General features: G+C 38.5%; 1 protein-coding gene across 1 annotated transcript in view; it reads left to right on the forward strand.

Annotated features, from left to right (window-relative positions):
• CEP126 (centrosomal protein 126) overlaps positions 1-14721 on the forward strand; it is a 48445-nt gene that overhangs the window by 12875 nt on the left and 20849 nt on the right. The window contains 2 exon segments of the mRNA XM_034072903.1: positions 772-877; positions 5046-5244. Of these exon segments, the coding sequence (XP_033928794.1) occupies positions 772-877; positions 5046-5244 (305 nt within the window).

The raw sequence follows: 14721 nt of genomic DNA on the forward strand, positions 1-14721 counted from the left end.
CCTGCTTTCTTGGAATCAGCACAGATTGGCAGGCACTTTTAACAGCATCAGCCAAGTCTGATTTCCAGTCAACCTTCCAGTGTTGAAATTCTTAAGATATGGTATATTACTTAGGTATTCTTTAACAGATTTACTCTCCCAACTGCAGTTACGCCAACTGTGAGGTAATGTCTCTGACTTAAAGATCAAATGTCAGATTAAAATTACAAAACAGTACTGGTTTAGGGCTTCTTCATAGCAATACTGACAGCCCAGACTGTGTAGCAATATAATGAATCACAATTTCTTTTCTTGGGTTTCCTTTATAGCAACTCTGCCACTTTCTACCCTACTTATACTTACTTGGATGAGGCAACACCTTGTGCCTGTCTGGACTCTTTCTCCACTGGTTTGATTATTAAATTACAATTTGGCCTCTATAAAACATATGCAAGCCATAACTTTGGCTTAGTCCATGAGCAGCATAATCTTGATGTAAAAACAAAGTCAGTGTTGGAGTTTCTAACCTGCTTTTTCAACAGTGCAGTCTGAAAATGAATAGCAAACCTGTTGAATACATGTGTTACTGTAAACATTGAAATAGACTGGCATTTTGCTTAAGAGGAATAAGAGTTGCTCTAGTATATGTAAATTATGGTAAGCCACTCAGTTTATTGTAACAGTCTGAATTTAGGCTTCCAAACTGCAGAAATTTAACCAAACCATTTATGGTAAAATATTCCAATTTTTAAAACATTTTTTCCATTGTGTTTTTCACTCTAATCCCCCTAGTCCAGACAAAAGAAGCCTTTCAGTTAGAAGAAGCTCTTGAACAAATTAAAGGATCAGTTGTAACACCAGGACTGTGCTTGCCCAGCAAAAACAAAACCAACTTCAGGTAAGCATTTCTGTTTAATGAGTAAATTGCTTAGTGTGTTCAATAAACAGCAGACAATTACTTTTTAAGGAGTTGTACGCCATTTCTCTTGTTTCAAAGAAAGCATTTCTGTGAACTGTTCCAATGAAGCATTATGAAACATCCTTGAGTTGTTTATATCCATTTGGTAAAGCAACACAGGAGATGACACAAACCTTCTCCCTTCAATGGAATTCTGGGAACAGTCAGGCTGACCTAGTCCCCATTCAGTTATAGTCTGATTCAGATTGCCATGGTTATCAAACCATCTGCTGTTCTATGAATTATGAAGTATTTTGTCTAGATTATTTCTTATTCTCATCCAAATTTTTTCCTTGACAATCAAGGACAGTTTAGTTTGTATATTCATGCAATGATCTTATCTTTTTTTCCAGCTGTCATTCCTTTAAATTTCTCATCCTCTCTATGAATCTTGAGCATCCTGAGGACAATTCGGACTGCAATTTCATTTTATATCACATAAAATTTGTATTGCAGTCTTTTCAGTCTACCCAAGCACTTTTCCTTTTCATGCATAGTTCATCTGTCTGGTGTATTTGATACTTGTTCCTGATTATTCCCTTCATAATCTCTAATTATTTTAGCATTTCAGTTCTGGGTTTTATTTTTGTTGCTGCTGCTTTTGTTATTACTGTTATTCAAATCATTTTTTGCATGCTGTAAATTGAGCAGATGTTCAGAATAGAGATAAACTCTGTCTAAAAGGAGCCTCCCTACTTCAGTGTGACCTTCATTGTGATGTTAATATTCAGTTTGGTTACATACCTGCTGCTGATTAATACATATGCAGGTGATAAACTGGGCAATCGAGAAAATATTCCATAGGTCTTAGGGCTAAATGCTCATGCTATCTGCCAGTCACATACATAAGAGGATTGCAGCCATAAAACCAACCAACCAAACAAACAAAAATCTACCTTCTAATTATAAGTTGAAATTATGTCCAAAAAAAAAAAAATCAGATATTTCTGAACCCTGTCTCAGGGTTCCTGATCATTTGTCCCATTTCACTAATAGCTTGATTAAAGAGAGCAGCTCAGTGCTTCTTCACCTTGCCTTTATCATTTGCTTCTTTAGTTTTCATCTTTCTTCAAGCTGCTGCTTGTGCCTCAGGGTCTCACATTTTTCCCTCAGGACCTCTTCAAATGACATACCATTTTTCACAGTATAACACTGCTGTCAATTCATATTCATATTATTTTTAAAATTCACTATCCTGTAATAATGATAGTGGGTTTTCCCTGATTTTCATTTTTATAACTCGATTTCCTATGGAAATTAAATGTATACGTTGATATTCTTTTACACTTTATATTCCCCTGTAAACAAATTTGAAAGAGAGATAAGGATCTCAAGAATAATTATATTTCTACAAGGTTGAAATTGGCAATTGAGCAAGGAAGAAAGCATGAAAAAGGTTTAAAAGTTGAGTCTGCGTGGAGCTATTGGCAGGTCACAAGGCAGTTAGTGTGGGTAAGTCAGCACATGAATATCTTGGAACCTGCTACAGTGCTGCCTTTTTCCCAGCTGGTTAGCTAGGAGACTTTAGTAGGAGCCATATGGGGTGGGTGCAGGAGGACGTGAGGAATATTGGGGGTATGGTAATAAGGCAAATAGAATTAAGTTATTGCAGTACAGGCTTCTGTACAGGGGCAAGGTATATAAATAACATGAAATAAACCTTTGCTTATACTCATCCTAACAATTTGTCTTCCTTCCTTGCCACAGAAAATACTCTGCATTTTTGTCTGCATCTCACACAATCCCTTACTAAGCACTGAGATTCAAACTGAACACGTGTCATGTAGCCTAGATTCTTCTGATCTGTTACAGAAGATGTTATTGCAATGTTGTTCTTTCTAGTGTTGGTCTGGGAGCCATAGTTTGTTTGCATAATAGAAGTGGCATTTCTGTGTTTTCAGATGTGGTTTCAAAAATTATGCAAAATTCTCTTAGAGGGCAAATAAATTTCTTGCAATATGGTACTGCAAAGTAAGCTTTGATACAGAAGAACATTTTGAGAAGGTTCTCAAAGGTGGAGGTTCTTCAAAACTCAATAGTTCTGAGCTGTAAAGCTTTAAAAATGCCTTAGAATTCCTTCAGTTGGAAATTGTGTCAATTAATAACTAACTCACATGAGGTAGTAGATTCCTTTCTGTGTTTCTGTCTCTTCTTAAACTTCTATAAAGACTCAAACCAAATATCTTGCATCATCTTTAGAATTTACCCTCCATCAGAAATAGAATATATAGCATTCATTGGCAGACCCCTTTTGAAGGAAGAAATTAATATTGTATGAAGTATTCAAGATAAATATGGCTGCAGACACAACTGGGTATAGATTAATTTTATAAAGTTCTAGAGTTCTCAATGTCTATGTTTAAAAAGTTGTAAAGAATTAAATTAGGCCATGGAGGCATATTATCTCTTCAAGAAAGTAAAAAAAAAATCCAGAAACACCTAATGAGCAAGAGAATCATAGAATCGTAGAATCAAATAAGTTGGAAAAAACCTTTAAGATCATCAAGTCCAACCATTACCCCAGGATTGCCAAGACTATATGTAAGAACTGTATATAAGAAATGCATCCTGGGAATGTTGAAAAACATCGTCATATTGAATGGACAATAAGGTTTAGTTTGTTACTCAAAATCCAGTGATTGTTGAGGCAAAGTATCATTTTAAATATTGGACCTGATCAACCTGGTAAAATAAAAACTGGATCTCTCCTTGTTGGCAAAGGAATAGCCGTTTTTGCAAGTAAATTCACTGGAAGTTTATACCAATAATCTGTTTCCAAGATCTTTTCTCCTTCTACCACCATTTGTAGTAAATGTGAAGGACACCAAATACTTGATCCTAAACCAGCAAGACAAAGGTTTGGCATTCTACCCAGTTGTAAGGATTATGGTTCTACTGAACAGATACCAGAACTCAAAGCATGGATCTGGTGAGAGATTTCTGTAAGTGCCACTTTGGATATGCCAGATTAAGGGCATTTAGGGCCCTGGAACCAGGCTGGAGCCAAAAGCCAAGATCCTTCGCTAAACTGTTCCACCTAGTAAATCAAGCATAGCTGGCAACCTGTTAATCAATATACTTCCAGAAGTCCAACACTTGATCTACCTATAATCTCTTGTGTTTTGGTGTGTGAGTTATTTTTGCTTTTTTTTAAGGCTACCTTTGTTACTGGTTAAAGCTACTCTGTCATCCTTGATATCTACCTAGGTCTTGCTTCTTCTTTTCCAAAGCTTGTTCCTGTTCTTAGTGGTCATACCCAGCCTCGTTCCAGTTCTCTCTGCTTTTTATTCTGTAATATATCTTGTTACACGCTTCCTGTCTTCCTAGTCACATTTTTCTTGTCATTTGTCTTCACATACTTCTTGGCTTCTTTGATTCCTGGGTGTCAACCAGACCCATGGTTCTTGGCAGTTCTAATCCTATGGTTTCCTCTAAATTACCAGGCCAAGCTGACCTTGACCACAGTACCCAGCTACACCAGCTACTCCAAAGATATTTTTTTTCAGGCAGTAGATATAAATTCCTTAATGTATCACTTTACTGACATTACCTGGCATCAGTACATTTGGGCTCTCTAGATACTACAAAGCCTTCTTGCTATTTGAAGTAAGGGAATATGTGACAGCATCAGTATATAGCTATCCTCTATATAAACCAACTTCATGGAAAAATAAAGGCCATTTTGCTTGTTTAAAAAAAAAAAACACAACACCACACACATGCACACACCAAAAAAAAAAAAAGCCACCAAAAAACAAAACAAGCAAAAAAAAAAAGGCCAAAAAGCCCCACAACAAAATCAAACACTCCGTGTTCCACTTTCTTAATGACCAAACTGTTGGCTGACATTTTCCAGATTAATTCAACCTGAGGCAGTCACCCAACAACCCAATGAGAAAAGTCTGACTATTTATAAATAGCAGAAGAGAAGGTTTAAAATTAAAAGTGTTGGACAGTTTTAGCACCACCTGTAGTTAGGTATAGGATAGCTGTCCTTCACTTTCCAGGCATTTATTGATGATGTATACTTTTGGACAGGGACATGTTAACAGTGTACAGTTGACGCATAGAAATAAGCCAAAGTAATAAGTTATTTGCTTGCATCAAGAACCACAGATGACACTTCATCCTCATCAGCATCTAGAAACGGTTTTTGCCATCAGAAGCAGATTTCAGCAATGGTTGGCTGGGATAAAACAATACAAGAGAGCAGTAGAACAAACATGGATAGTAACCAACTTCTCTTCCAGAAAAATCTGAAAGAAATGCAACAGCTCCTTGAAAAACAGCATCTCAGCAATGTGGAGGTATGATATTTCCATGTGATTCATTACATGCTGCTTCTTAAATGTAGTCAAAAGTGTCTTGATTGTGATAAAGATGGAGCATCTGTTAAGCACTGTTTACCAAGCAGACACTACCTGAGAGCACGCTATACTGTGCCAATAGATTATTTATAGTAAAAGAATGCACATTTTTCAGTAAGAAATCAGAGATCTTTAAAAATATTTGCAAGACTGTTATCACAAAGTCTTCAGATATCTGTCATGTCTTTCTGTGAATTTAAGATTTGTGTGTCAGAATTCTTGGCTCTGAAGTATCTAGCCATTAGTCTATCACAGGAATCTTATGCTAGCTCCAGAGTTAAACTGGCAGATTGCAATTCACGTTGCTTTGCTGATTGCTACAGTTCAGCACAAAGTGCTATGGTAGTATAATTACTATATAAATGGGGGGGGGGGGGGTTGGTTTTTTTTCTCAGTGTTCAGTGAATTCTTAGGGATTGACTTTAATTCTCTTGAAATCCTTTTTTGTCATCTTTGAAATAAATGCAGGTGTTCTACCAACAAGCACATTAACTTTCTGCCTGAACAGATTTTTTGAACCAAAACCAGTTTCAAAAGTCACTTTAGAAACACAGTGAAAATCAAGAAGAGCTTGTTTCCAAAGTGATTTCCTATGACTGCACTTTTAAGTGTGATTTTAGGTCTGTCCATGTTTTTTTTGAGTTTGGAGATACTGTCTTCAATATTACATTTTTTGAAAGACGAGGGCATAATTTTTGACCCATTCTTTTATTTCTATAATATTATCTACTGGTATGTGGACTTGTGGGGTCTGAAATGAGCTTGACCCTATGAATCACCATCCCTTTATGTTGGTGACAGCTAGAGGCATGGGATCATTGGTGGAAACAGAGCAAGAGCTTTCCCTTTTAATACCTATGCATGGATAACTCTTGAAAGACTGTATACAGTTCAGATATATTTTCAGTTCTTTGATATTGATGTTTTCAGGCATATTCACCTCTGTCTTTATACCTACTTTGTTCTGATGGGTATTCATAAGAATCTTGAGCAGCATAGAATAGTTACGGTTGGAAAGGACCCTCACTACCCTAACAGGAAGGAATTTCATCCTTATATCCAATCTAAACTTCCCCTGTTTAAGTTTTAATCCTTTACTCCTTGTCCTGTCACTACAGTCCCTAATGAATAGTCCCTCACCAGCATCTCTGTAGGCCCCCTTCAGATACCTGAATCACAGAATCCCAAGGGTTGGAGGGGACCTCGAAAGATCATCTAGTCCAACCCCCCTGCAAGAGCAGGGTAACCTAGAGTACATCACACAGGAACTTGTCCAGGCAGGCCTTGAATATCTCCAACATAGCAGACTCCACAACCCCCCTGGGCAACCTGTTCCAGTGCTCTGTCACTCTTACAGTAAAGAAGTTCTTCCTGATGTTAACGTGGAACTTCCTATGCTCCAGTTTACACCTATTGCCCCTTGTCCTGTCACTGGATATCACTGAAAAAAGCCTAGCTCCATCATCCTGACACCCACCCTTTACATATTTGTAAACACTGATGGGGTCACCCCTCAGTCTCCTCCAAGCTAAAGAGACCCAGCTCCCTCAGCCTCTCCTCATCAGGGAGGCGTTCCACTCCCTTCATCATCTTTGTGCCTCTGCGCTGGACTCTTTCAAGCAATTCCCTGTCCTTCTTGAACTGAGGGGCCCAGAACTGGATGCAATATTCCAGATGTGGCCTCACCAAGGCAGAGTAGAGGGGGAAGAGAACCTCTCTTGCCCTACTAACCACAGCCTTTCTAATGCACCCTAGGATGCCATTTGCCTTCTTGGCCACAAGGGCACGTTGCTGGCTCATGGTCATCCTCCTATCCACCAGGACCACAGGTCCCTTTCCCCTTCACTCCTTTCCAGCAGGTCAACCCCCAACCTGTACTGGTACATGGGGTTGTTCTTCCCCAGATGCAAGACTCTACACTTGCCCTTGTTGAATTTCATCAAGTTTCTCCCTGCCCAACTCTCCAGCCTGTCCAGGTCTCGCTGAATGGCAACACAGCCTTGTGGTGTGTCAGCCACTCCTCCCAGTTTAGTGTCATCAGCGAACTTGCTGAGGGTACACTCGGTTCCCTCATCCAGGTCGTTGATGAAAATATTAAACAGCACTGGTCCACGCAGCCTTCTCTTCTCCAGGCTGAACAGACCCAACTTTCTCAGCCTGTCTTCATACGGGAGGTGCTCCAGTCCCCTGATCATCCTCGTGGCCCTCCTCTGGACTTGTTCCAACAGTTCCATGTCCTTTTTATGTTGAGGACACCAGAACTGCTCACAATACTCCAAGTGAGGTCTCACAAGAGCAGAGTAGAGGGGCAGGATCACCTCCTTTTACCTGCTGGTCACGCTCCTTTTGATGCAGCCCAGGATATGGTTGGCTTTCTGGTCTGTAAGTGCACACTGAAGCCACCTCATGTTCATTTTCTCATTGACCAACACCCCCAAGTCCTTCTCCACAGGGCTGCTCTGAATCTCTTCTCTGCCCAACCTGTAGCTGTGCCTGGGATTGTTCTGACCCAGATGTAGGACCTTGCACTTGTCATGGTTAAACTTCATGAGGTTGGCATCAGCCCACCTCACAAGTCTGTCAGGGTTCCTCTGGATAGCAAATTAGCATTAGCAGATGGCTAATACAGAAAATCTCACTCAGCTTGAGGAAATTTTCAGAAGGTGCAGAAGACAGAAAGTACACTTTGTAATGAATTTATAGAATGGAGCTAATAAACCTGGATTCTAGATAACCACTTTCAAAGAAAATATAAAAAGGTCTAAGCTTTTATTTTTTGTGCTTTTCATTTGTATAGTGTTTGCAAATTCCTCCTTAAATGATCCTGCTGAATTTGGCAGTACCTGCATTAGGACATCTTAGTATTGGAGAAAAAAATCTTTTTCAGAAAAATGTAAAGAAAAGATTCTTCATAATGCATTGTAAGGCAACTATATTGTAGTGTATTTTATCAAACACAATTATCACATTCAAATAGAATTCTAGAATCATAGAGTCAACTAGACTGGAAAAGACCTTTAAGATCATAAAATCCAACCATTACTGCAGGACTGCCAAGACCACTACCAAACCAATACCACTGAGGGCCTCATCTCAAGGTTTCTGAACACTTCCAGGGACGGTGATTCCACCACTTCCCTGGCAGCCTCTTCCAATGTCTGATCACCCTCTCTGTGAAAAATTTTTCCTAATATGCAATCTAAACCTCCCCTGGTGCAGCTTGAGGCTGCTGCCTCTTGTTCTATCACTTGTTACCTGGGAGAAAAGACCAGCCACATCCTCTCTCCATCCTTCTTTCAGGCAGTTGTAGAGAGCGTTAAGATCCTCCTGAGCCTAAATAACCCCAGTTTCCTCAGTTGCTCCTATGACTTGTGCCTTTTTTTTCTGGGGAAAACTGTTATGCATCATACCTGAATTTTTATAGGGTTTTTTTTTCTAAATGTTATAATCAGCTTTAGAATTTGTGTTTACAAAATAATGTATTTTTGAAAATGCTTTGATCCTGTGAAATATTTTGCTTTTTCCCAGTATGTATTTTTCTGCTACCACTAGGGGTTGCTCATCTTCTTCCCTCTGATAAACAGATTCAAATTGTAAATATTTATACTTCAAACATTTAGACTTGAAATTACATGCTGTGGACTCTGATTAGAGAAATAGTCAAGAAACATCATTGTTCTAAGGCCTGAGACTTGGAAGTTCAATTCGTGGATTGTGCTGGTGTGCATGCGCATTGTGACTTCCTGTGATGTAAAATAGTATTTATAAAACTCTAACTAATACAATTTATAATTTACAAATATTTATAATACTCTTACAAGAATAGGCTTCAGTAGTCTAGTTACTGTCTGTTGTCCAAAGTAATTTCAACAGTGCTTGCCTTTTTGAAACTAATGTCAAACTATTTCACTGTGCACATGCTTTGCAGTGTAACCATCCACTGAGATCCTTTGACCTCTCTTTGTTTCTATTTTTACAGGCCCAGCAGGATTATAAAGATTCCTAAAATTCTTTTCTTTCCTATAGGGCAATAATGTTCTATATAGGCCCTTACTAGTAGATTTGGTGTCTTCCCTGCTTTCCATGCATAAAACATTGTAGTTTCACTGATAAGACAAAAGTTTTAGTGACCCTTCCACCATTCTCCATAATTATTTTGCTTAAAAAATCAAGAGCAGTAGATTTTATTTTGCACAAGTTATGTCTGACCCAGTACACCAAATTATTATTTGGTTTATGTCTTTGTGTTCCATTTTAAAGAAAATAATATTGTTAACTTTATTCACAATCAAAGGTTTTATTGCACAGTACTTTCCCAGTTTTGTTGTGCTCAGAAGGAAGATCTTTAAGGTGGAGCTGATAGCATGGTCTTCAGCTAAAGCTGCATCCAACTTTTCACCAAAAGACATTACTTTCATGTGCTTATAATTTTTCTAAATGTTAACTGTTTGTGTTGAAATTTTCCACTTCTGGCACCTGCCTTAAACTTAATAATTTAGAAATTATCCATTAAAATGGCTCAACTGTGGCAAGAAATAGTATTGTTCACATAACCGTATCCTGGGCCACATCGAAAGAAGCGTGACCAGCAGGTGGAAGGAGGTGATCCTGCCCCTCTACTCTGCTCTCCTGAGACTCCACCTGGTGTACTATATGCAGTTCTGGTTTTCTCAACATAAGAAGGGCATGGAGCTATTGGAGCAAGTCCAGAGTAGGCCATGAGAATGATCAGGGGACTGGAGCACCTCCTGTATGAAGACAGGCTGAGAAAGTTGGGGCTCTTCAGCCTGGAGAAGGCTGCATGGAGACCTCATAGCAGCCTTCCAGTATCTGAAGGGGGGCTATAGGGATGCTGGGGAGGGACTGTTCATCAGGGACTGTAGTGATAAAATGAGGGTTAGTGGATTAAAACTTAAACAGGGGAAGTTTAGATTAGGTGTAAGAAGTTCTTTACCATGAGGGTGGCAAGGCACTGGAATGGGTTGCCCAGAGAAGTGGTAAATGCTCCATCCCTGACAATGTTCAAGGCTAGGCTGGACAGAGCCTTGGGTGATATGGTTTAGTGTGAGGCATCCCTGCCCATGGCAGGGGGGTTGGAACTAGATGATCTTAAGGTCCTTTCCAACCCAAACCATTCTATGATTCTGTGATTCTGTATCTTTTGTTTTTTCTTTTCATCACCTCTTGAGTTTGGTGGCTATACAAAATTGTTTTGATCAGTACAATATTTTTAAACTCTTCCAGTAAAATATATTATTCTTGAATTAAACTGTTTGATTGACCTAATTTTTTACCTCTGTTGTTTCACCTTTTAAACAAAATACTTGGAAGTAAGGGCTAATTCACAGACAAAATAGGTATAGATTGCAACACAGAGATTGTTTTTTTCTCCTCCTTCCTTTTTATCACACTAATTAGGTTATTAGAGTGGTATCTGTGAAATCCAATTTTAAATCCCTTGATTTGAAGCATGAATTTTACCTTGGCTTTCCTTTTTCTCCAAGCATATTGTTCAGCCATTGAAGTAGTCAGTATGAGTTTTTCCTGTAAGGGGATTAATTTCTTCTTGCCATAAAAACGCCAATATATGGACTGGAATACAAGTATAATTTCTCAGAAACTGATATTCCAAACCATGAGGTCAAAGGTTTATTCTTATATTATTTCTAATACTGTAAAATTTTGTATCTGCTATATTGTGTGTGTTTATATACACTACATGTAGAATTCAGAAATCTCTGAGAAAGAACACAGAATGAAAGCAGCTGATGCTGCAGACACATAGGTATGGCCATTGCCTTACTTACATGAGTGAGTTGACCTTTATGACTGCTAGCTCTTTCGGTTACTATGCTTTTGAGGTTGTCCTGCATCTATGAAATTGAGATGTTTCAGGTAACTGATGGAAAAACTAAACTCATTTTCAAGTGTGTTTGTAGTATGGCTGGAATGAGTTAAACACAGGTTCCTTCTGCAAGGAGGAACTCTTCAGAGGCATAGACAAGACCAGCATGGAAAAAAGGAGTGCCTACATACAGAGTCTGTCCCAGGTGTCAAGAACTCATAGGATGCTCAGGGCTAGTTAGTGGAAAAACAGACTCTTAAGGGCAGGGTTAGTGTAAAATGGCATTGGAACTGAAATCAGACTTGATTTTGAAGAGACTTTCAAAATCCTGAAATACATTTTGATGGTCACCTTTAATCTCTGGTGATTTTTTTCTTGTAACTGTGAATGTTAACACATTTTATGTTCGTCACTTACATTATGCGACAAACTCAAGTGATTTCCTTACTCATTTTTCTTTTGGCAAGATCAGGAGGGTTCAGTTTTTATTGGCTTTTAACCAGTATTGCAACATACCACTGTTCCACATTATTTCATTAATTCAAAATTCACATTTGCTATAAAAGCAAATTGAAATATATCTCCAGACTAAATTATCTTACTTGTTTTGACTGTGTATTCCTCAAGAGTATATTGGTTTTTTTTTTTACCTGAAATAGTGATTTATTCCAAACCTGTACTGTATAAAATGACATTGCAATCTTCATATCTGACAATCTGGATGTTCAGTCATTTGAAGATTGTTTTGTCTCAGTTCAAAGCCCTGATTGAACAGGTGAAAATGTAGAATTGAAGTTAAAACAGCATTTTCAGTACATAAGAGTTATTTCACAGGTAGATTAATACATGAATAAGACTTTGCTTATGGATAATTTAGGATTGTTATGCATACAGCACAGCTCACAAACTACAGACACAGGGAAACTGAGAACTGACATCTAATATATAGCTGCTCCTCCTTTACAAGCATATACTTTTTCTCATAAGGATTGCCATACTTATTAGTGTGACTCCATTTTGGGGTTTATATTCAAATACATGTATCATTGTATAAAATCATAGAATCATAGAATGGTTTGGGTTGGAAAGGACCTTAAATGTCCTATCAGTACATGCTCTTGGAAACTGTCCCTCTCCAGATTTCTTGTAGACCCCAGTTAGGTAGTGGAAGACAGTTATAAGATCTCCCCACAGCCGTCTCTTTTCAGGGCTAAACAAAGCCAGCTCTCTCAGCCTGGCTTCATATCAGAGGTGCTCCAGCCCCCAATCATCTTTGTCACCATATACATACCTATGAAATATTTATATATAGCTATGCATTAAATTATTTCTACCAAACTTAATAGCTATTTTTTAAGTGATTTGTTTTATTACAACAGAGTAAAATGTTCATAAATGTAGCTAAAGGGGGAGAAACAGAGTTAAAAATAGCAGTATCTGATCTTTAGTTTACTGTTGTTACAGTAAGAATAAAATGCCCCTCTACTCTGCTCTCGTGAGACCTCACTTGGAGTATTGTGTGCAGTTCTGGTGCCCTCAACGTAAAAAGGACATGGAACTGTTAGAACAAGTCCAGAGGAGGGCCACGAGGATGATCAGGGGACTGGAGCACCTCCCATATGAAGACAGGCTGAGAAAGTTGGGGCTGTTCAGCATGGAGAAGAGAAGGCTGCGTGGAGAACTCGTAGCAACCTTCCAGTATCTGAAGGGGGCCTACAGGGTTGCTGGGGAGGGCCTATTCATTAGGGACTGTAGTGATAGGACAAGGGGTAATGGGTTGAAACTTAAACAGCAGAGGTTTAGACTGGATATAAGGAAGAAATTCTTTACTGTTAGGGTGGTGAGGTACTGGAATGGGTTGCCCAGGGAGGTAGTGAATGCTCCATCCCTGGCAGTGTTCAAGGCCAGGTTGGATGAAGCCTTGGGTGATATGGTTTAGTGTGAGGTGTCCCTGCCCATGGCAGGGGGGTTGAAACTAGATGATCTTGAGGTCCTTTCCAACCCTAACTATTCTATGATTCTATGTTTGCTTTTAGCAAGGTAGTGGAAGATAAAAAAGATTGTGCATACTCTGCCAGGATGCTATATTACATTATGTGAATTAGGTGTTACCAGAGATAGTGCATACTAATGACTCAAGTGGATGCTAGGAAATCTATTGCTTTCTCATCAAGATTAAGGTATCAATGTCCAGAGTAATTCTACCCCTTTGAACATGGCAGACCTGTGTTTTGTTTGTTTTTTTAAGAGATAAACCTTTAGCGATGTGGAAAGGAAAAAAAATGTAACCACTTTTTAATTCCAATATTCTGCTTCTGTCCTGGTAGGCTCATGGTAGCCTGGGTACACAGAAACCTAATCCTTTCAAACTTTTTTTTTTGTAATATTAATTGTTATAAACACACAGCAACTCCGCTGTGGTATTTAATAGCTTGAGCTTTGCTGTGTAGTTTATGCCCAGTTCTGGTATATTTACAGATGGAATCATAGAATAGTTAGGATTGGAAAGGACCTTAAGATCATCTAGTTCCAACCCCCCTGCCATGGGCAGGGACACCTCACACTAAACCATGTCACCCAAGGCTTCATCCAACCTGGCCTTGAACACTGCCAGGGATGGAGAATATGGAAGTATGACTCACAAACTGGGAAAGAAATACCCAGGATTTGGAGAACAGGAGTTAGCAGAGAACAGCTGGGACCCAGGAGACTGAAAGATCTTCAACAAACTTAAGAATTACGTTATTTCAAACAGTGGCAAAAAAAAAAAACAAAACAGTTTTTAAATTCAGTTGGATGTTTAGGGAAACATAGATGCTGAAATCTTGACCATGTTCTTACAAATCATATTCAAAGCTCATAAGAGGAACATGTGTCTTGAAAAATATTTGATTGAAAAAACAGGATTTATGAAACAGGTAACATGGAACAGTCACTAAATAACTTTTTCAAGAGAAGTGATTCTATTAATGAAGCATGCAGTAAATGTTGGCAATTACATGAAACTGTCTCATTAGACAAACTTATTTCTAGAGAAGTAAAAATATATGATACTAGAAAACACTTTTAGATGTATATTTTAACTTTAATGTTGCCCTGTGTGGAGTCAGGCTTAGGACTTTATAATTCCTGTGGGTCCCTTTCAACTCAAGGGAACTTCAACTTCAATTGTGTGATTCTGAAAGTATTTATGTATCTGAGCTTTAGAATTTCCTAGTATAAATCCACCTTCTGCTTTGGTTGCTGGTGTGCAGTGCACAAGATAAGAGCAGAAAGATGTTAAAACTGTTCCACCTTTACGATGTATTTACATTGCTAAAAGAAAAAGTCAACTTTTTCATAGACTGCAAGAAATGTGTATGAATTTTTCAGCAAGTCTGAGAGATCTGCTAGGACCTCAGCTGAACTAGGGATTGTTTTTTAAATTACATTCACACACTGCATGGTTCTGGGTCTTTCAGGATGGATGCACTGGTCAAATAGTTTGTTGGGTTTTTTCTCTGATGCAACAGCTCCAGTTCATTAAAATCTGTCAACAATCTGTTATTTGTGTATTTGTGAATAAGAATAAA

The sequence above is a fragment of the Melopsittacus undulatus genome, chromosome 2 (assembly GCF_012275295.1).
Source record: "Melopsittacus undulatus isolate bMelUnd1 chromosome 2, bMelUnd1.mat.Z, whole genome shotgun sequence".
Lineage (NCBI taxonomy): Eukaryota > Metazoa > Chordata > Aves > Psittaciformes > Psittaculidae > Melopsittacus > Melopsittacus undulatus.